Source organism: Blennius ocellaris (assembly GCF_963422515.1).
Source record: "Blennius ocellaris genome assembly, chromosome: 19".
NCBI lineage: Eukaryota > Metazoa > Chordata > Actinopteri > Blenniiformes > Blenniidae > Blennius > Blennius ocellaris.
Genome location: NC_137668.1, coordinates 9,954,008 through 9,977,498, shown reverse-complemented (window position 1 = coordinate 9,977,498; position 23,491 = coordinate 9,954,008). Strand labels below are relative to the sequence as shown.

At 39.7% G+C, this 23,491-nt stretch overlaps 1 protein-coding gene across 1 annotated transcript in view; it reads right to left on the bottom strand.

Moving 5' to 3' along the window:
- Positions 1–677: 677 nt before the first annotated feature.
- The window catches only part of cUnh8orf34 (chromosome Un C8orf34 homolog), a 70,615-nt gene continuing 47,801 nt past the window's right edge, over positions 678–23,491 (bottom strand). Inside the window, exons 9-15 of the mRNA XM_080515362.1 lie at positions 22,651–22,736; positions 22,473–22,549; positions 12,457–12,583; positions 6,766–7,256; positions 4,662–4,758; positions 1,466–1,504; positions 678–709 (exon numbers count right to left, since the gene is read on the bottom strand). Coding sequence (XP_080371488.1) covers positions 702–709; positions 1,466–1,504; positions 4,662–4,758; positions 6,766–7,256; positions 12,457–12,583; positions 22,473–22,549; positions 22,651–22,736 — 925 coding nt within the window. The 3' untranslated portion in view covers positions 678–701. The remainder of the gene's footprint in view (positions 710–1,465; positions 1,505–4,661; positions 4,759–6,765; positions 7,257–12,456; positions 12,584–22,472; positions 22,550–22,650; positions 22,737–23,491) is intronic.

Genomic DNA, 23,491 nt, shown 5'->3' with positions numbered 1-23,491 from the left:
AAGGAGAATTGGAGTTCAGAAGACTGTAGATGGACTTCACTGCACATTTTAACACTCCAGGTTGGCTTCATCCCACAGTCCTGCTTTATACATGTGAGGTCATTTGGTCACTTTAAGTTGTCCATAGATGTGAACTTGTGTGTGTTTGTTTCTTTTTGTTGAAAAGGAGTCCAGCCCCCTGTGACCTTGAGTTGGATAAGGTGGTACAGAAGATAAGGAAGGATTCCAGAAGAACACAATCAGAACATGTGCACCAAATCATTTTAATTGTTATAACAGCATTCCATGTTTTCCCTCCGTGACTTGTATATTTGCTACCTTAAAATCACTAAATCTGTTTAACAGTGCATGTCAACAAACACTTTCCTAATACGGGTGTGCTGCCCTCACAATGTGAATATTCACTAGGCCTAGAGAAAAGGGTCTACCAACAACAAAATGCATCTGTTTTCCTTAAGTTCAACGGCATGCTATAGAGCAAACAAAAATAAATGGCATAATCCATACTCTGAAGTCTTTTTTTTTCATATTTCATCATAGAGTTACAGTACAATCTCTAAGAAATATCAGTGAAAAAAGTATATAATTGTTCTTTTCATCCATATGAATTAAAAAAATAAGTGTCTGTATCCACACATATTCAAAATGTCCAGTGGTTTTGCATATTCGTTTGATTGGCTGGATGTCTCTGGTCTTCATCACTATAGGCCTGTGAAGGATGACAGACAAAAACATCAGTCTCTTAGAAACCAAAATCAGACACATTTAACCGCTAATAAGAATAATAACCGAGGCAATTACCGTGAAGCGGTCATTTAATATTTGAACATGTCACGGACAAACACGAGGTGGAAAATGAAGCTTATTACTGCCCGCCGGAGGTTCCAGTGACCATATTTCACAATTCCAGGGTTTGCGTTTGGTTGCCGTGGCAACGCCCTGGCCTCTCTGATAGCCAAGCAGCAGCAGCAGCAGCAGCAGCAGCTCTCAGATCTCCCTCCAGACTGGCACACTGACACTGGGAACTGTGGGCACCTCTGGAGCCACAAGAAGGAGAACCGCAGACGACCTCAAGCCAGACAGACTTTCTCCTTCTCCCAAATGTTGACGCTGAGAGTTGCCGCTGTCTGCAGCGTGTAAACTCAGAACCAAAGTGACTTAATGGAACTGGGCAACAGTGTTCCCGTCTCCACACACACACACATGCGGCCTCCACCAATCACATCCCGGATCCTCTGCGCCCTCCATTTAGCCTGTGACGGTAATTGAATGGACCATAAATGAAGGTGGAGGCTTCCACAGTAAGTCACTGGTCTGCGTAGTGTGGTGCTACAAATGAGGTCACTCACAGGCATGGAGGCAGTACTATTAAACAAACAGCACAAAACAAAAGCTTTTTGAGTGTGTGTGTGGTTTTTTTTAGTTTTTGTTTTTTTTAAGGTCTTTAGTGTGTGAGACATCTTACCTGAAAACACAGATCTTTTATTGGCATCTCGTGATCCACCTGAACAAAGAATGAATACAAATGTATTAAGCAGAGACATTTTATTGTGTTGACGGTTGAAAAGAAGTACTTGATCACAGACACTGTGATATAAGACAAAAAGAACATGTTACTGAGAAGGTAACTTGTGCCCAATATTCACATGACAACTTGACAGTGTGCGGGCCAATTTTATGACAGTGAGTGTGGGTGAATATACATGTATTTATTGGAAATCAAAAATAAAGTGCAAACATTTTAATTTATTCCGTTCGAGTGAGGCTACCCATCAAAACTATTGACATTACAGTAACATGTTACTTAAAACCACATCATTACCAAACCTCCCGGGATGTTATATATACTATCTATTCATTATCATTATTAACGTCCACATGCTCAGTGGATTCAAGTGATTGGTGATTGTGAGTATCGTGTGTGTGAAATGGAAAGGTACAAAAGAGTCGCCCATGAGGGAATAATATAGTTGTTTGAACTCAGTTGATATTGTTATTGTTATATTGATATGTTAACAAAGACAGACACATAAAACACACAAAGATATACAGAACTGCAAAATATGAAGCTCTGGGAACAACAGACCTTAGTGTGATATGAGGCAGATAGGATGTGGCTCCTTTTGGATCTATTCATCTACTCTGTTAAACTATGTTAATCAAATTTAGATATTATCTTGAAAGAATGTCTTTTGAAATATCACATGCTGCACACAATTTTCTCATGTTCAGTAGTTATTCTCGGCTGTCTTTTTCCCTATAATGTGAAAAGTTAGACTTTTATGATACAAAATGGATCTGGTACACTGACGGATCTGTGCAAGAATTCAATTTTAGAACATTCAAATGGAATTGAATTCTAAAATGTGTAATTTAATATGTTGGCTCATGCCGGGAAAACATTCCCTGCACTGAACAAATGTGATGTAATATGTTAGTTTGTGAGATTCTGAGTTGCTATTGTGGCCTTAACGACAGTAAGAGAGCTAAAAAAGGAAGATTGTCTGAATGTTTTTTTTTGTGAGAACAAATCCGACAACAATAACAATGGATGATTGCAATAACATGGACCCAACAGTTATGGAAACAAATGAGCGAATGACATTTTTCTCAGATTGTTACTTAATTGAATATCTTCTCAGAAAGTAGGTAATAGAAAATCTTCTTAAATGCTGCTCTTTTGAGGATTATTGTTTTTTTGTTTTTTTTAATGTAATGGCGCAAAGCGACGATGCAGCTGCCAACATGCTTTTTGACTGCAGTATTTCTTCGGTTGAAAGATTACACAGGGAAACAGAAATATCTGATTAATGGGGCAAAAGTGCTCTGAGAAAACAATCTTAATGTCTTACCCTGACTAATACAATCACTCACATGCACACACACTCACACACACTGAACAGTCCTGTGGGCCTTCTCTCACGCCAGAAAGTGCTTTGTCACGTCTTGTGGCTGTTGGGTTGCTTTTCCACAGTCAGCCTCTCTTTCCTCTGTTTGAGCCACATCTAATTCAATGCGTGGCTCGTATCCTTTCTCAACATGCCACTGCCGCTGCCAAGTCTTCGAGCGATGCCCCCCGGGGGCCTATTAGGAAAATCTGTCCATTTATTGTGCAAGATACACGTTTGGAAAAACAACGACCCTCCGGAGAAACCTGTCGGGAATGTTTTATGTCGACGTGACGGCCAATCACCGGTCTGATCTGTCGTTGGACTGAAACTCCTCTGTCATGAGAACAGTGATCGCTGTCACTTTCGGTCCCACCTGCACTTCATTCTCATTTTGAGTAGCTGATGCTGAGTCTTTGTTTCTTCAGAACACATTCAAATCCATGGCCGACGTCCCTCGTGGACTCATTTATAAATTAACTTTGGAGGTTGTAAATCTGTGTCGTAGATTTGTTGAGTTTGCCAGACAGCTAGAACAAATTATTTTGTGGCAACGTTATAAATAATTGTGACTCTTCTTTTATGAAATCCTTTTTCTGCGAAGTTTTTATTTATTATTTAGGTTGGTCGGTCGGTGCATTGGTTTAACAAGTGTGTCTGATGGATACTGTGCTTATTGTTTGGTTTATGGTTGACTGTTGTTTGGTGTGTTGGTTGATGAGTGAGTCCATGTGTTGATTTCTTTGGTTTATATGTTGGTTGGTTGGTTTGTTGTTTGATGCCTGGATTGATTGACCCCGTTCTTTCTGTACTCCTGGACCTTTTGAGAAGTATGACTTTCTTTAAAGTGACTTCATCTTGTTTTATGATATTATAACTTTTGTACCAATGACCTCATGTGTCTTTTGGTTCAATATTAACAGGTATTATGCTTTAATGCTCTAAAAATAGAAAAATATTCAGATTGTTTGTCAAATTTTCCATGATTGGCTTTTCAACTATTTCTTTTGCAGCGATGCAAAATTCATTGTCATATTTGAAAGAGCTGCACTTGTAAATTCTTACTAATGTCTCATATGATTTCAGAGGTTTAGCCATATGCAAGAGCATTAATTTGACAGTTTTCAGTGGGTCACAGTAAATTGAGAATTACTTAGCTTCAGTCTGGCACCTGACTATCAGACCGTACTGCCATATACGTTCATCTGATTTATGGCCGGAGCGTTCGGGGAGGTCTGTTCTAATTCTGTCAAGTTCAAAGCCAGATAAATTTGCAGGACTGTCTCCTAGCCAGAACCATTACCATGGCTGAATTTACGACTTGTAGGCAAAAGCCATTCGCGTCTATCAACTGGATCTTGATTGAGATATATCTCTTACTTGATGCCAGGAAAGGACATTTTACATAACAATATTCCCTCAACTCAAAATCCCTCCAAGATTTCACCCAGTGGTGAAATATAATTTTCTTTTTAAATATGTGAGCTCGTATGCGCCATTTCAGAATTTTACAAGGAATATTTTTCTATTGCCACTTTATTGGTCATAACTCACTGTGGTGAAGTGGCATTACAGTAATGAAATGAACCTCACATCTCGCAAAGAATAAAAAGCTTTGGGAAGGTAAATCCATTAGTGGCGCCTTTGACTCAACTGAGAGGATATGGCGAACTGGCAGCGACTTTGATAAACTGTGAATGTTTGCTCCCTCCTATAATCAGACCATGATAAACAACCAAAAGTAGAGTTTAAAAAAGAAACGGAGTGACTCACTCTTATCCTGTTCAGGAGGTTCCAGGATGTCACTGTCAGTGTCACTGGGAACATGCCAAGGCTGCCTGATGGCCTGTAACTGCTGGTAAAACTCATCCTGAAATGGAAAAAAAAAAAAACAGAACACCCAAGATCAGAAATGATGGAAAAAGTTAATACTTTATGTTCTCTGTGGGTGATGGACAATTAAAAAAAAAAAGCAAGGTTAAGAAAGATATTTTTAGCTTCTCTATTTAGCAGTTAGTTTGTTGTTCTACTGTGTGATGTCATTATAACAGTCTGAACCTAAATAAGTCTGAAACATGTTCAGACTTATTTAGGGGCTGCATGGTAATTTAGTTGTTAGCCTTTTTGCCTCACAGTAAAAAATTGTAATGGTTCATCTTCAGGTTATGGGGGCCTTTCAGAAAACTGCACGTACTCTTTGGGTACTTGGGATTCTTCACACGGTCCAAAGAAATAGAACAGAATGGAAAATACTTGATTAATCCCAGTGGGAAATTCATGTAATGGGTTTGAGGTAGATTTATTGTCCAACACAAGCTAGATAGACTGATGGACTGAAAAGCATATCAAGTGGTTGTAAATGTCAAACATTACACCTCAAGAAATTTGTTGACCAAATTGATCTGATACATATTTTCTTCTTGAGGTATTCATTGGAGCAACAGGAAGCTGTCCATCTATATTCTATACCAGGGCTGTTGAACGTATTTTAGTGCATTGGCCATATACAGCCCATTTTCATCTTGATTAAGCTGGACCGGTAAAAGAGTGCCATAATGACCTTTAAATATACACTTAAAAGGTTTTCTTTGTTATGGCACAGAGTACACATGATTAAAATGTCTATATTTTCACAAAAACCAAGCAATTAATACCAAAAATTACTACTACCTCAACATAAAGCCAATTCCAATGAAATGTTTTGATACAAAATACAGTGAATTGTCAAAAGAACTTTTCCTAAAGCCGTTACATCATGCATGTTTTAACAAACCCAACCTGACATGGCTTTGAGGCGATTTCTACTTTGCATTTTCACAAAGAGGTAGCATGCCAGTGTCGCCAATATCTCAGCGTCTGAGTTGGTTGAGGAAGCATGAGTGAAAACACACATATGGCTTGTGGAGAACATGCAAACCTCATCAAGAAAGGCCCAGAATGTAACCCCATCCTTCACGCCGTGAGGCAGAGAAATAAAAGTCCTTGATGTACATATATGGAACAACATAATATTTGGATTTTGAAATTCCACCAAGGCCAAATGTAATTGATCCCAATGTTCCAGCAAAAATGTTCCTGCAAATAAGAAAAGGAATATGTATATAAGATCTTTCCAGTTCAACCAGTGTTTTAAGAGGTTAGGGATTTCTTCACTCTCTCACCAGGCCTTACTTCAACTCCTCAATGTGGAACCAGGTGGCCTCAATAAAAGCAGACCGGGTGCACTAGTGTTTTGCTTAATGTCACTAGGTGTCAACTGGCGTAACTGTCAAAGAGTATACAAAGGGATTGTAAAATTCCTGCCCACCATTAATAACACCTTCAAAAAAAAAAAAAGTCTCATATTTAACAGCGCCGCTGTTAAGTAGATCATGAAAGGAGTATAAGAACAAAATCTCACTGAAAGCCCCCCCCCTTCATGCCAGACTCGTTTTTCCACAGTGAAATGACATCCTACTGTACAGACCTCCATGACTCGCCGGTAAACCCCACACGAAGTGCGCACGTCTGCAAGGGATACGCACATGTGTGATATTGTGTGTTCTGTTGCTCTCACTTGTAATCTTTCAGCGTAAAAGCTCTCATGTTCCTCGCACAGCTTTACTTGGCTACAAAGCCTATTTGACACTCGGAACACAGGTTTTTTCTTACCATACCAACACATATATATATATATATTCTTGTTCATGACCCAAAGTTTATGACAGATTTATCGTATGTTTTACAGTGTGGGTGTACATGATCTTTGTCATGGCGAGGTAATTCTCAGATGATATGTGATATGATGTGCAACAATTGATGTTGGATTATGGCCACTGAAAAAGTAAGAAGGGTCAAGTCGCTTATATCCACCTTCTTTTCCTGTTAAAAGCCTCACCTCGGAGAGATAGGCCCTTAGGCTGGCACCAAGACTGTCTGTCGTGCTGAGTCCTGGAGGGGTGAGCAGCGGGCGGGGATGTGTCGGCTGACAAGTGGGTGTCACGGGGCGGCTCCGTGACCTCCGGAAGGTCACCTCTTTATGAGGTCCAGGGCTAAAGCTGGAGCGGGAGAGTAAACTATTCGGGGTCAGGGGTCTGCTGGGTGTCCTCGGGGTTTGAGTCCTGCTCCCGGGGTTGCTGGGGGACTGAGTCCGGCCCATGACCAGGGAGATGGGCTTGGGGCTGAGCAAAGGGAGGCCCACGCCACAGGGCGTTCCTGTGAGGCCGGCGGCGGGAGACTGGGGTCGGGAGAGGAGACTGGGAAGAGGAAGCGTGTCAGGGAGGGTTCTGTGCCGTAGAGGGGTGTGGAGAAGGCTACTGTGCGGATTGTTGGAGGTCCGGCTCGTCAACTTTCCTACTTCTGCGAGCTTGGCCAGGTCCTTTTCAACCTCTGCAGAAGAAGAGAGAGATCATGTCATCATTTCTACAATCAGGAGTGATTTGTTACATCCATCCATCCATCCATCCATCCATCCATCCATCCATCCATCCATCCATCCATCCATCCAGCCACAGTCTCCATATTTTACACTCAACATGAATAGACAATGCCAGAGCTGAGCTGGCACTTGTCCATAAAGTTGCTTGTAACATGAAATCAAGCTAATTCTGGTCAATGGACTTTCAAGATTCCAACAAAAAGTGACACGTTTTTTTAATTATTATTCTGAGGCTGCGTTACATGTCTCGTGTACGTTCTACCAGACGGATGATTCACAAACTTTACTGAGCATTAAAGTGGGCGAGACAGCTTAGTTTAATCCTTCTTCTGGGCAATGATGACAATATTTATAGACCTTGTAAACTGTGGCGTATCCAGCTTCCTGTGTCAGAAAAAAAAAAGTCCCGAGTCAATACACAGTAGATAAAGCATGGTCATATTTTCTTCCTCCGGTTCCTGACAAAAACACATTTGTTTGCAGCTCTGGTAGTCTCGAAAACATTTCTGTTTGTAAAAGGGATGATGTAGCCAACTTCTGCGATCAACATCTGGGTCATTTTTTCCGTGTTTTATGCTTTTGTTCCAAAACTTGGCAATCGGTATTCAACAAACAAGTCTGGGAGTTATCATTTGAGAAGCATAATTTCAAGGATGACTCACTCAAAAGCGAGCATCTCTGGAAAAATATCTCTGTGACATAAACACAAAAGGAAGCGTGACAAGTATTTGACAAACTTTGACTTCCTTGTTTTTAGCGCAAGTGGTGCTTTGATCTCATGTAAACAATATTTTTTTTCCATTGTAATACAGGAAACATGTGTTTGAATTTTCCGAAGAAATATCAATTTTAGTATGCAACGCAACCAAATTTAGCTTCAGGTTATTCAACCAAAAAAAAAAGAGTGTTTTGCATTCATTGGGGACAAAAAAAAACCCCACATTTCTTTCCAACTGACATAATTGGATTGCTGTTTCTGTGCTGAAGCTGCCCTGATTTCATACATGTCAACATTTATAGTGAGATGCAATGCAGAGCACATGCTGCTCAGTGTCTTTTCAATACGCACCGTGCGCCACATGACATTCCATCTGCGTTGCTTTAAGCCTAACACATTGTCCACATCGTAATTCTAAATAATAAAGGAGGAATACGAAGGTACAAGTTACATCTTGGCTTTTTCTTGTGTGATTCTGACAAAAGGCTGTAAGATAATGAACTTTGTAGACTGCTGCGGGTTTATCATGACATCAGATTTCTGGCAGATGTGAGATTCCTGTATATACATTTTGCACACCATAAAGTAAAGCATTGTTACATGGTTGCTAGGCTGCGTGAAAAAAAAAAAAGTTTGCAACCATAAAAGCAGATACTAAATCAGCAAATACCTCTGCACGGCATGGAAATAAATACCATGGAAAAGTAGTGTAAAGTGAAGTTTCCCATATCATGATTTCTCATAAAACTGAAGTCTACTCACACTCGGTCCACTGTCACTGCTGTTGCTGTAATATTGTGCTGTAAACAGGATGCGTTTATTAGTAATCTGTGTCCATAGAGTGGATATTTTAATCCCAAGTTATTTACCATGAAACTGATTAACACCACATGTTTCCTTCCAAAAACAGTCCCTGCACTCATGAATTCATTTATTGTAAACTACTTGCCTCCCTTGACTTCCCGGCATTAAAGAGGAGCCTATTAGACTGTTTCATTTCGAAATCCTGCACAGTTGACCGTCTTAAACACAGAAATAGACGGCGCTAGCTCACAGACGCTGATAGGAAATGACAGCTCCCACAGTTCAAAGACATACAAATAAATCTATACGGTCTGAACCTTTGATCCAGAATTTTGAGCAATAAGAAGAGGAAAAAGAGACAGGGTGGAAACTGAGACAGGGGAGGACAGAGTGGGAGACAAGAAGAAACAGAAACAGATCTAATCTATTAAAGCGTATGATCAAGAAGCAGTTGCACGGGGTGGGAAAGAACGGGGCTGCAGCATGCAAGACTACCATGCAGAAGTCACGCAATCCTTATTGGGTCCCGACTCTGAAAGTAAACAAGCAGCCTAATGACATAGCATTTGTCTGCAGGCTGACAATTACACGAGATGCTGCTTACATCCATCGATGAACTGAGACACCACCCACCGTACTGCGAGAGGAAAAGACTAAAAATTAAACCGAGTTTTAACTACTGATTATAGATGAACTCAATATACAAGTTCACAAGCGATGTGCCATAATGTCGTGAGGTATTGTGGTAATAAAATTATTTTTGATCAAATACAAGGAGTAGTATACAATGCTAATGTATTTGTGCTTTGTCATTATCTCTTCCAAATAACAGAGCACCTTCTATTCCTCCTAATTACCACCAGCTGTGAATTAGTTGTGTTTTCTTTTCACATCACATTTTCATCTGTAGACGCCACTACTAGATGTAATAAATGTAATTAAATGAGCATTACATACGTTCAATAAACAAAAAAAATTTTCAAATGACATAATTGCATAACTTTTCTAAATTAATAGTGATGAATTGCACTTTATCCTATTTAAAACAGTGTCAATTTAAATTTGCGGTGCTTGAATCCTCAGTCCATTGAAAAGTATTTTACCGTCACCATTTTGCAATATGTATATATATTTATAGAATAGACTAGAACAGAACAGAACAGAACAGAACAGAACAGAACAGAATAGTTCTAAAAAAAGAGAATTCATGATTATTATTTCACAAATTCAATGTCTCAACGAAATGTCAAGTCAGTCAGTCACGGTGGATCTCTATAGCTTGTTACAGAATCGTATATTTCTAAAATGAGCATATAGGTAAAAATGCAGAGACTGATAAAAGCTAAGGTGAAGCTGGACTTCACTAACTTTCTCATCAAAGTGAGCTTGTAAGATGTGAATTGTTAGCAGCTGATAAAGCTTTTGCTTGTCATTGAAATGCTTGCTGGGAGCCCTCAGCCTGAATTTTCACTAACTCAGCGTAAAACAACGAGAAATCAATGCCATCTGAAGGCCTCCTGGGCTAATGTTTGTGTACTATTAACATAAATAGTTCTCTTCCACTGCCGCCTCAGAAATAAAACAAACAAGCTGTTTAGTTCGATGAATAACCAGCGTGTTGAGTGCCGATGTGCAGATGAGCTGAGAAAGTCACCCCAGCTGGGACTGCTGATGGTTGACATCGGAATAAGGTCACGTTATGAGATCAATATGCTTCAAATAACTCTGGTATGTGGAGGCATGGACAAGGTCTTTTTCACACAGCGCTGCTGTCAAACAGTGCGAGAGACATACATAAACAAGCAAGAGTGTGACACACGATGCTAAATGGCAGTGCTGGCTTCGGCCTTCGCTCCACACTTTCATCTTATTCATGAGCCAACACGTACTTGATCTTTATGACAACAAAAGCAGCCTTCGAGTCACTCAGAAGTCCTATATATATCAAAGATGAGCCTCAGACTGCAAGGAGAATAATTATTTCCAAATAGTTGAAGAGATTCCATGTTGTCATACAGTCTGCAGCACATTAAGGCTTCAATCTGTTTCTAATGACTCAGCAGAAAGTTATTGATTCAGTGCGTCAGTGCTGGAGCTACCATACATTTGTGACATGGAGAAATAAATGAGTTTTTCTATTTCGTTTAGAGATATTTTACTCAAAAGATTAGTTTTTAATTAACGCAAAGCAGATGCATTCTTTGGCTGGAAGCTCTGCTTCCTGTTCAATAAGTGCTATCTGAGCCCCTTTCAGTTCTCAGGTCTTTAAAGTTCAAAGTGTACATGTCCATGTTTGTGTATGAACAAAAGGAGTATTTGATCTGAGTCAGACGTACAATTTCCCGTTAAAACATACACAGACACTCATCGACTGTCGGCGAGTTCTCCCTGATGCTCGCAGCCAGACGTTTTAATAAGAACCACTCAATGCTACAAGTCCTTCTATCTTTCCACTATGAGACTGGTGAATAATGACAAAACTCATTTTAAATGATTATTTCTATCTTTGCTCAGCATCGGTGTAATTTACTGACTAATAACTGAAAATAAAGCAACTTGGTAAAATGAAATGTCCATTATTTTTAAATGTCTGAATAATGTGTTAATGATTTGGACTGTGGGAGGAAACCCATGCAAACACAGGGAGAACATACAAACTCCATAAAGAAAGGCCCCGGCTGGTATTTGAACTCAGACCTTCTCAAATACAACGTAGAGGAGTATTGCTTTATCTTATGGTTGTTGTCTTATGTTGAAATGCACAGCATGAATGCACATGCATAATGGGGAAATGTATATTGTGATTTGATTTAAAGTTTTTATTTCAAACATGTAAAAAAAAAAAAAAAAAAAGTTGCTGTAAATCCTCACTACGATGCTGCCTGACTTGCTATATGTCATGCAGGCCAACAACATAGCTTTTATAGCAGAGTTGCTGTGACACATTAACTGAGGTGTCTAACAAATGATAAAAACAAGGTCAGCTAAAGTTACACCAGTTAGTTGTTGGTAAAATATTGCTGCACAAATGCTACTTTATCAGAGGCCTGTATCATCAACTGTCCTGGCTTCTGCAACGGGGGAAGGCGTCTCCCCTCTGTCCTTGAAAGACACAGATTTCTGACCTGAAGATAAAAAGAGGAAGGCGCAACAAAACAACCGAGATAAATCTCATCATGCACAGAGCAGCAGACAGCTCTTATGACGAAAACCTGTATCCAGGATGGACAGTACATCGCAGGGTGAAGGATGTGACTCATAGGCGGACATCTTTCAGGAGGACTGAGTTGAAGTGGTGAGGCAGTTCTCCAATAAAATCTACATTAAAGCTCAGAGCCGGCAGAGGAAACAGGACAGGGACAGCAGCTTCACTGCTGTTTTCATGTACGCCAAAAATAATACAGTATAAGCTCATAGAAACTTCAGTTTTTATAATAGTGTAAAAAATGTTATAATAGTAATGGGCTATTGCCAATTCAACTTTTACATGCATTCATATATTAACATTTTAATAAAACAGTGACTCAAAGGAGTTGACCATGTGGGAGGAATAAAGTCAGACTTGAAATATCTAAAACAAAGAGAGAGACACATAAAAAAAACACACAAATATGCAGAGAGCTGCCTACCAGCGAGCTGTTTGCCCATGTTCTCCAGTTCTTTAGAAAAGAGGGAGTTGCCCAGTAGCAGGCCCGTCTGCCCCACAGAGCTGCCACCTCTCACAGCGTTCAGATCAGCATCCCAGACAGCCTGACGCTGGTTAGCAAGAACAGAGAGGGAGAGAAAGTCACATTAGACCCTTCAATTAACTCTTTATATAATTTTCAGCTATTGCTGGGAATATCGGAGCCATATCTGCTGGAAAGAAAAAAGAGCCAATTATTATTTTATGGGCTCAAGAAAAACACAAGAAACCACAGCAAGTGCAGATGAAAGCGCGGTGCACGGAGTGCACTCTGTTAAGTGAATGTGGAGCACCAGACAGTCAGTAGTGGTTCATGGACATTTTTGGATAACTATCAGTAAATCTATAGGAGTTTGCAGGCACACCAGTCTATTGGCAGAGAGCCTAGAAGCAGTAACCTCGCACACGCAGTTACGGAGCAATAAATCAGCTCTTTTTGAAGACATTCCTGAGCGTGCCTGATGTCGCCATTTCACGAAAAATAAAGATCATATGCTAAAGCATATGAATAAAAAGAAGAAATAAATCTAGAATGGCACACCGGAGCACTAATACAATGTTGTTGCTGGTTTTGAACTATTTAGCTCCCATCATTCCTGGCCAAGCGTATGATCTGGAACGGGACCTGTTAGACAGACGGAGCTTTGCCAAGTGCTGTAATGGCAGCACGCCTAATCCTCCCATTTATTCCTTTGATAGGACACAAGTGGACAAATGATCTGTTAAGCCAACGGACACAGTACGCACAGGCTCCAAGCACAGGTGAGATGTAAAATCTGTCAGCCATAATTCCACCTCGTGTAAGTTTGGTTTACTCAGGATAAGTTATGATAGCTCCGGTGCCAACACTTACATCACTGGATGTGCTAAGCACTTAATGAGGGACAGAGCTGACTTGACAAAGTGTTGACACACACTGAGGTTGTGGACATGTCGCTATATATACATATACATACGTCGCAGCCTCCCAACACAATGCAGTCTTATAAGACAATCCTGGGATACAGCCTGTGATGTGCGGCTGAGTACAGCTTATGAAATACCACCAGAATGTCATGAGTCAAAATAGTATCATCATTTGGACTATTTAATCTCATGAGACAACAGATATGGCAGCTGCACTGAGACGACCTCGAGACGTTTTCCAACATAACAAATTACTCAAAATACACACGAGCCACACCAGAGCTTTGTGATGGGGGAAATGTGAGAAGTGACCCAGTTTGCCCTTCAACTTGAACCCATGTGTGGAGTATTTCAAGGTAGAAGAAATACTCAAGAACAAGAAACATTCAACTGTGACATCGGTTATGTCCTGAGAAGGGGTTCACGACAGTATGAGGCCCTTTTTAGCGGCAGCAGAGATCCTAATGTGAGGCTTTCAATCCTTGATGATGATTCATTATCACATATATGAACGTGGCCTTTAATCAAGAACAGACCTTGGAAACTGCTCATTGCCTTCATTTTCAGGTGTGTCCACTCAGACTTTGGCTTCACTGTAATGTTTTATGAACAGGCGATTGGATATGAGGTCTGCAGCTTTTGCAACAGGCAATCTGGGGGATCCAATAAAAAAAATAAAAGATGGACAACCAACATTCTGGAGAATGAAATCTCTTCTCAGAAAATGTAGGTAAAGATGGATATTTTAGAATAAGGTCAATGCAATATACTTGGTAAAAGAGGTGCATTCTTTTGATCCACTGAGACGGTACTTTGTAATTTGTATTTCGTAATTCGAATAGTCAATCAAATCTGTTATTAATTATGAATGAAATTCTTTATGCTACCAATGCATCCCAAAGCACGGGTACTCCCGGGGCCGACTTCGAGTTACAAGTTAATCCAACAAGCAGACCTTTGTATTGTGGAAGTACGACAAAGAAGCTGGTGAAAACTCAGGCAAATCTCAGTTTTGCTTTACGTAGGCCTGTGTAAAAAAAAAAAAAAGACAGATAGTTCATGAAACCAAATAAGTTTAAAATGTGTAAATAATACAAGACAGAACCAGTAATTGTATTTGTGTTCGAACTTTGTTATAATACTTTTGCCGGTAGTTGAGTTCTTGGGCATGTCACTTTACCCACATTGCCTCGAATGAACGGTGCACGGAGGATGATGGTGGGCGGAGGGGCCGTGGGCACAAAATGGCAGCCAGGCCTCTGTTAGCTGTGGCTACAACGGAGCTTACCATCATCGGTGTGACTGGTGTGAATGAATAATGTTTTCTGTATGTGCTTTGACTCATCTAAATAAAAAAAGCACTATATAAATCATCAATTATTATTATTAATTCCACTATGTAAAAAGCATATTTTCATTCATAAGTGGAGTTTAACAGTTAAGTTTGTATGGTTTAATACGTTTTTTTATTAATAACTCTTTATTTCTTTATTATTATTCAGAGATTAAGTTTGGTTGATTTGACACCAGCTCCTAACTTGTTTAAAGGTCTGAATGTCACCCATGTGTTTGTTTTACTGTTACTGTTAGACTGAACAATCTCACAGCTAATTGAAGTTACATTAATATAGCTACGTGAGGTTGGGGTTCCATTTATTATATCACAAGTTAAACCGTTAAACTCGTTTTCCATGACTGAAAAGTGTATTTTTCAAAGGAAAGGTATGGTTAACAACAAGAGAAGCTGCTTTCCTCTGATAAATGACAGAACATGATTCCCAGAATCTGTGGCATTGATCTTTGTGTCTGTCAGCTACATGAGGCGTTCTGCGGCAGCAGAACCACAACGCCACAAACCAATCCTTAATTATAGCCCTCGTGAAGCAGCCCGGCGGGTTCAACGTTACAACTGAATCCACTCGCTGACTTTGGTTCTTACTCTTTGGTGGTATCTCCCCCCAAAAAATCCAAAAGCATGAGCTCATGTGGCACTCCTCTCAGTCTGGGTCTTCTCAACTCTTGAAAACAGGGCCACCAAGAAATCTACCACAAATTCTCATTCATTTACATTATATTTTCAAGCACTGCGATCAAAAATCATTTGCGAGTGAGAGTGAGATTTTGTCCTCTGTGCTTTTAACCCATCCTGAAGGAGACTTCCGTGGTTTAGGGACAACAGTTATTATCACAATCTAAATATCTTGTTGGTAACATAGGATATTAAATTCAAAAGTTATTATGGCACTATTCTATCAGTCTGTCCCACTAACTTTGGGCTGTTTGTGGCCCCAGAACTGAAGTAGTCGTACTATAGGAGGACTTTTACTATAAAAAAACAAAACAAAACAATAGCAGATCAGGTAACCGGAAAAAAAGCTCAAGAAAACATCTAGACAACATCAACAAACAAATACATCATATTTAAAATACTTCAATGAGTTTGGTGAAGTCATACATCATTACGAAATCACCGAGAAGACGTCAACTTGTTGAATGTGAGATAAACACAAAAGCGGACTTGATTACACCATCAAAAGCCACGGTGAAGTAATGAAAGGTAACTTCCACAGTATGAGAAACTATTGTCCTTATCAGAAACAATAGATGATGTCACCACAATGGGGCACGTTTCCCCCTCCTTTTTGTTTTTCAAGCTCAAATTGAAGGCATCAATATGCTCTGTAAAAAAAAAAAAAGAAGGACCCCCCCCCTCTCTCTTCATCTCCAAAATAAAGAGTGGCTACAATTCTGTAATGACTTACGAGTTTATTCATGTCAGAGGCAGAAAGCCCGACTCGTATAACCTCCCTCCCGATACGGCGTTGAAAAGAAGAGGGGGGGGGGGAAGCCCCTCCGGTGATGCTTCTGCCTGACTAAGAAACATGGATCTCGTTTCTTGTAAAATTGATTCCATGTTGAGCGCAAACAAGACAGAAAAGGGAGAAGATGGAAGTCTGCAGTTAAATTTTTGATTTCTTTCTTTTATAGCCTTCATGTGTGCAGCTATACGTGTGTGGTCAGCAGCACCAATCACCACAATCTGGGGTTCGGTCCAATGTTGCCCTCCACACAGTGAGCACTGCCGGGGATGTGCTCATGCAGTCACACACTTCAAACTTGACAGAGCTTAAGCCGGAGCTTTGAGACTAATGCCGGCTTTATAAAAATCACATTGATGGACTCTTGTTGTGGTCAAGTCATTTTTGGATGGGGAACAATACACACACACAGACACACAACATAAAGTCGACCACACTCCAGAAACACAATGACACAAAGCTAAGCTGCAGCATTTGTTTGTAAAAACCAATCACTACCAACTAGTACCATATTTATATAATCAACTCCGAGATGAGTTCATGTCTTACACTGCAAAAAGGCAGCGTTGTAAATCAAGAGAAAAAGAAATAAAACGTGGCAATTCTGTTTTATCGCCCAATTGAAGAAGAAAACCTCTGGCTGGTTTCCAGATATAGAAATATACATTAATCTCAACCTCTTTGAATGTTTTTTATAATTTGTAGGTAAATATGCTTAATGTCAATGAATGCTCCTGCAGTCACCTCGCCATACAGCAATATATATTAAGCATATGATCACGATATCTATCTCTATAAGATATATATTAGTGCATCAAAGCCAGTTCCAAATTGTTGTTCTTCAATTTTATGGTTCAACTGCTCTAAAAGTGATGAAGTAGTATATTTACTTATGTAGCACATGATATTGCTTTAATACTCTCAGTGGCTTTACACGATCCATTACATTCATACACCATGGCAGGTGCTCGCGCATCTTTGGGGGCATCTTTGGTTTGGGATCTTCCCCCAAAAGCCACTTGGAGATCAAACTGCCAACCTTGGTAATGAAAAACGATCTGCACTGCTGAGTCACAGCCGCTCATGAATCAAATCACTAAATGTTTTATAGCTTCATTGTTTTTGGCCGGCACACGGCCACAAGCAAAAAGTCTCCACAGTTCAGGACATGATTTCGCAAACTGTACCTCAAATTTACTGTAAACAAACTTTGAAAATAATCTGCTCTGACTGAAAAAGCTTAGACGTAGCAATGTGTCATGTGTCTCCAAGTTTAAAAAGGACATGAAAACAAACACTTGAAAGAAAATCCTTAAAAGTCGTCTGAGTGGAGCGCTCCAAAACAACCAGGTCTTGTCAAAGACAGAGAGTGACTTTCAAATTCAACATATATCGTGTAGATTAACATTTGCTGATGACGTTGTCATTAATCCGGGTATTGAAAGCGAACTACAGGAAATTAATGCCCATTATGAGGTTGCTGCAAAAGTCATCGCAAGAAAAAAAAAGAGAAAGATATTGGCATGTGGGACTGGAAATATCACAGAGGAATTACTGAATTAAACGACGGTTTTCAATACCTTCTCTAGATCACTAAAACAGATGTTACCTCAACAAAATAAACAAATATACATGTTACATTCAAACATTTTCCGGTATCTGTATTAGAGTATTTATTCTTTCAGACAAATGTATACTTATTTTACATTTATATGTCTCTACAATCTCCACCTCACATTCTTCAATTGGCTCATTCCTTGTGTGAACTTGTGGGATTATGATTCAGGCCTCGTTTCCATCCCCGTTGGGCCACTAGTGAGTGCTGTTGTTTGCTTTGTAATGAAAAACCACACACGCCCATGCACACAGAGAACAATGCGCTATAAACATGAACAACAACAGATACACAGACATTCATATGGACGAGACGACTCAGTTGAAATATTCTTCCGGGTGAATCTCAACTATAAAACGACCGAGTCCCAGGAGATTATGGACTGGGAGTCAAGACACTCTGGAGGCAAACATTGTTGTCATTGTATGTTTTTAGAGAGCTCCACCTTGGGAGCCATTTTCCAAAAGCTGCATTTTCAGTGGCTCCACGCACAGTTTTGTGTAAATGGACACGCAAAATGTAAAAAAAAAAGGTTTTGTGTATACAGGGCATAGGTTCACGTTTGGCTTGTGTAAAACAAAGTCAGATTGGAGAGTGATATTTGTGCAGAAAACCCTTAAATCCACGGGCTTCTAGACTTCACCGCAACAAACAGGAGACATTGTACGTTTCCTACTTCCCTCGTTTTGCTGTTGCTGTGGGACGATAAGGGACATGAGGGGTAATGCTGAAGTTTTAATGAAATCCTCTTGTTTTGGCTCACAGCGGAATCACCTAATGGATTTTATGGAGTTGTATACAGAGCTCAAAGGCTCACCGGCCTGACCACAGCCAAACGCAAACAGGATATTGACAATGATGCCGTTAGAATTTTACTCAAGTAATGCAAAAACAGGATATGTGACACAAGGAGAACAGCTAACAGGGGAAAGTAATCATGCAGGGAATTACAGAGGAACAGGAAGAAGCCAAATGTGAGGGATGTGTTGCATGTTAACATTTAGCTAATAAGTGATAAACTGCGTAAACAAATCAACACATGGAGCAAAGTAGAGCATTTCCACAGGTTTAAGTTAAAACCATGTGTTCGCACACAGTTACGTTCTGGGTTGAGGGAAGATTATTTACTTCACTATGTATTATATGGTATGGGTTCAGTTATTGAAATGTTGAGAGCATTTCTACAGTCACTGTTGCTTTTTTTATTCACTTATTTCCTTTGGTGAAGAAGAAGAATCTGAGGCTTGAAAGAAAAAACTAAACCTATACCATCAGGTATACCTCACCTTTGTTATTTAAAGAGTTCATCTGACAATTACAGAATTTAAAATGTTGTAAAAATGGTATTTAAAATGTCCTTTGTCATTATGATAGCTTAAATATTTCAGTTGTAAATTCAGTTTTGTGGTTTTTAGCATTTGTTTTGTCTTACTTTGTCGTCATAATATTCTATCTTAATATATCATCAGTTTTAAATGGCCTTTGTCATTCTCGCATCCAATGTTCTAATTTTGTGTTTTCAGTTCTTTTGCTGGGTTTCTAAAAATGAGGTTTAGGTTTGTCATTTGAACATTTCCATAATGTTTAATAAATTGCAAATGAAGTATATTTCAAATTGCATTAAGCTGTATGAAACAGGCTACATCAGTGAGTAACATTTGGAGCACAAAAAAGCACAGAAGATCTGCGCTCAACTTGAATTACATTGTCAGAAAAACTCCTCGACGACAAGTTCTTTTTTTTTTTTAAATACTTCAATAAAAGCACAATTTTAGCATATCGGTTACTTTTTAACTGCATTCTATTCAGTTTCTGTAAGGAATATCAATGTTTTCACACAAAGCTTGTAAAATGACACTACTGCAGTTTGTTTTGTGAAGAAATGTAGACATATTTCAAGTTTAGAGAATAAACTTATTGAATACAAAAAGGTGGTCAAAATGTTTGAATATTGATTCAAATTCACTGTGTTATCTGCAGTGATTCATGATTTTAAAAGTAGATTATTTGGTGTAAACTGCAATTTTGTATAAGTAAAGTTCCATACTTGAAGTATAACTACTCCCAAGTCCTGCTTATTTACGGTAATGTGAGCATTTCACAGTGCTGTTAAAATATAAATTTTTGGATATATGAACCCAAAAGAGTAATAGTCAGAGTTCAGAATGCAATGAAAGCAACTGAAATATAATGTTAAACTATTAAAAAACAATATAAACGAACAATAAAAATGAAACAAGGGGCAGACATTGAAACAGGAACAAGTCCTCCACAAAGCTTTGGAACAATAAAAACTTTTTTATTGCAGGGAGATGTGTTCAGAGCATAGCTGAGCATGCATAACTGAGGAGGAGCGGAGCGCAGGCTGACGTCAAATCATTAAAAAATGAACAAGTAAATAAATCACGAATTACATCAGCCTGAACTACCAAAAGTCCCCTGGAAACAAAAATGAACCTTCACACACACCATCACATTTCTGCTTCGTGTCACGCATTGCATCACACTAATCATCATCATACAAATGAACAGTTTCCCCCGCCAGCTTTTATGAATGCAACACCCGTCGCACTGCGAGCGCCGTCTGATTAAAACATGTCAGTTAACACGTCCAGAGGAAACTGCGGAGGGATTTCTTGGGGTGTTTTCTTTCGGAAAGTATTAGTCTTTATGGGGCAATTATCACCTGGAGGAGTCGGCAGAGGCAGGGGGCCTGTCAGACTAATAATGATAAACCATTAACGGTGTTTATTTTCCAGCATCGCCAGCCATTTACTGCCCAAACCAGTCCACAACACAAGGGAAGGGAAACCTTATTTACAGCCAGTCATAAATATGCTAATAATAAACGTTGAGTTTTATTTTCAAATTATAGAAATGCTCAGCACTAATGAGCTCTGCAACAAGTGGAAAAACAACTGGACACTTTTCTACCTTTTTATTATCTCTGGCCAAACAAGCCCCATTTGAGGAAGTATTAATAAACAATGAGCTAAGTTCCAGATTTTTTTTTTTCTTTCTTCAATACCGTATAACTTCAGTATTTAGCGTCTCACTGCCGTCTCACTAAATAAACTCATAAAACACGTTTTCCATACGGTTTCGAGACTGTGGCACTTCGGGCCCTTAAGGACCAGTTAAACTTACGAGCTATAACAAATTGCATTTTGCCTTTCAATCAAGGGCCAGTGTAAACACTTGAGCACAAAACAAGTATATTAACTAACAGTAGGGGACACTGAATGTTTGGGCTTACAGTTTCCATATGGGAAGTCATAGTGAATTATACTTAAATTGTTTTACTTTGTTTTGTCAAATTCTGTTGTTGTCAAATAGTTTTCAAAATAAAAACAAGCCAAATACTCAGGATATTCTTTGGTTCTCTATATTTAATTTAATGGTGCGTTTATTAACTTTTTAGATTCAATTGGCTTTCGATTCATTTCGAGAAGGGGTGTCTAACACATTTTAAGTTCAGGGACGACATACGAGCCAATTTAATCCTGAGTGAAACAGTAAAAATGTACCATAATAAGCTTCAAATATGACATTTTAAGTTTTTCTTTCTTGTGGCGCAGAGTATATGTGATGAAAATGTCAATATTTAGAGAAAACCATACAATTACTGCAAACATTTAAAACAATCTCAACATGAACGTAATCTTAATGATACTTTCTGGTGCAAAACACAGTGAAATGGCCAAAAAACTAGGTCCAGCCTCTTCATTCTGATCTTGATACCGTTCATCGCCTGGACGGCATCTTCATCTGAGTTGTGTGACAACAAACAAAATCTGGGGCTGGAATGAATCATTTCATTTCCTGATATCAATACAATTCTTTGCTGTTGGCTGTGGCCATGCGTCAGCTTATCACTCAGCCCATTTTTATTAGACCCCCCGACTACTGGTTTAGGTTCCTTAAAGGTCTGCTCCCAGTTAGTCTGGAGCCTTTCTGCATCTGCTCCCCACACGGAGCAATGCCCCGGCTCCAAACCTCTTTCTTTCTTTCTTTCAAATACGCTGTTAAAAGCCTTGTCTAACACTTAGATCGGGCAATTATAAAAAAAAGGTATTGGCTTTTTTTGGTGGGTAATTATACAAAAGGTACTGGCGTCCTCGCTTGAGCTCTTTATTAACAGCATGTGAGTGTCTGAGTCTGGTGTGCGCCGCATGAGGCCACTACAGATTTCTTCCCTGGAGCATGTGAAATTCATCACGCGATCCTCCCATTTGAGCTAAACTCCGTGCGCTCATGTAACCCCGTAAATGTTTACATCTATTATACCACGCATCACCCTCAGTTGCCATGTGGCGAGATATTCTTTTCAATTGCTCCATTCAAATTTCGCACAAGTGCCCTGAGAGATAAGCAAAGTGATACAGGGAGATTTCCAATTGGCGCATCACTTGTTAAGCACCATCGACTGTTGTGTACGCTGCAATGGCCACATAAAGATGGACCAGTTTTGTAACGGGTCTAGTTCTGCTAATAAGAAGCTTTAGGTGGTTTTCGCTGACTCTCAGACAATAGCGGTTGAGGCGGAGGGAGCGACATGGAAATTGATGGCTGTAAAGTGATCTTAATTGTTCCGTGATGGATGCAAGGGAGGACACTTACAGAGCCCGACACTTGAGATAAGGCCTCGCATTCCTGCAGCCGTCCCGCCAGTGTGTCCACCCCGGGCAATGGAGCTGCTTCAGACAATACACACAGACAAGGAGAGGCATGTGACACCACAAATCAAGGGATATTTTAAGTTTCACAGTTTTGTTTTGGGGTTTTTTCCGCAACTTACAGGAGATGTCAGGAACAGCTTGTTCAGATATGCGAGTCCTGTGCTCTTCTTCAGATCTGCTGTCTGATAGAGTGTCCCCCTGCAACCTAGAAACACAAACAACACACAACTGTACACACTGCCAATATAGTTTGCAATAATCGTTCTCTTTTTTTTTTTTTAGCCACAACATTGCATTCTATGTTTGCAAGCTGAATCTGTGATAACACAAAGACAAGCAGATCTGTCAAAGGTGACTGGAACTGGAGGAAGTGTCTGACTGTTTTCTACTCTCCTTTTTGATAAATCTAGTGTGGAAAGAAAAAAGGTTCAGTTACAAGGACACAAGCCTCATCATCCATTTCGTGTCGTTCCAGTTAAATTTGAGGTTGTTTTTACATGTGTCTTTGGAGGGTGAAAATGTGGTGCAGCAGGGCAGATTGTAACGATGATACTGGTACTCTGTTGTGGATTACAGATGCATGCACGGGTAATATTCGTCAGTTAGGCAAATGTGTGTTTTATACATGTACGAAGCTGTTTAGGCATTTATGTAGCTACCCACCACCAGCCAGGGCTTCAGAGTCATCACACAGCAGTCCTGCAAAACCAGTGCGGTTTGGCAGTGCTCTTATTTAGAAAATGAAAACAAAGTACCATGTAGGCTGTGCCAGAAAAAAAAAAAAAAAAAAACCCTCCTCCAGAGTAATGCACAACCACATTTAACTTGTGCATTTGGAGTGCTGCTGCTAGCGGGTGCTAACCTAACTCTGACTAATTTAACATCATTTACCCAAAGACGCCGTGATCCTGTTGGATCTCAGAGGATAATGCAGCTCATCAATGCAGTGACCGTGCAAGA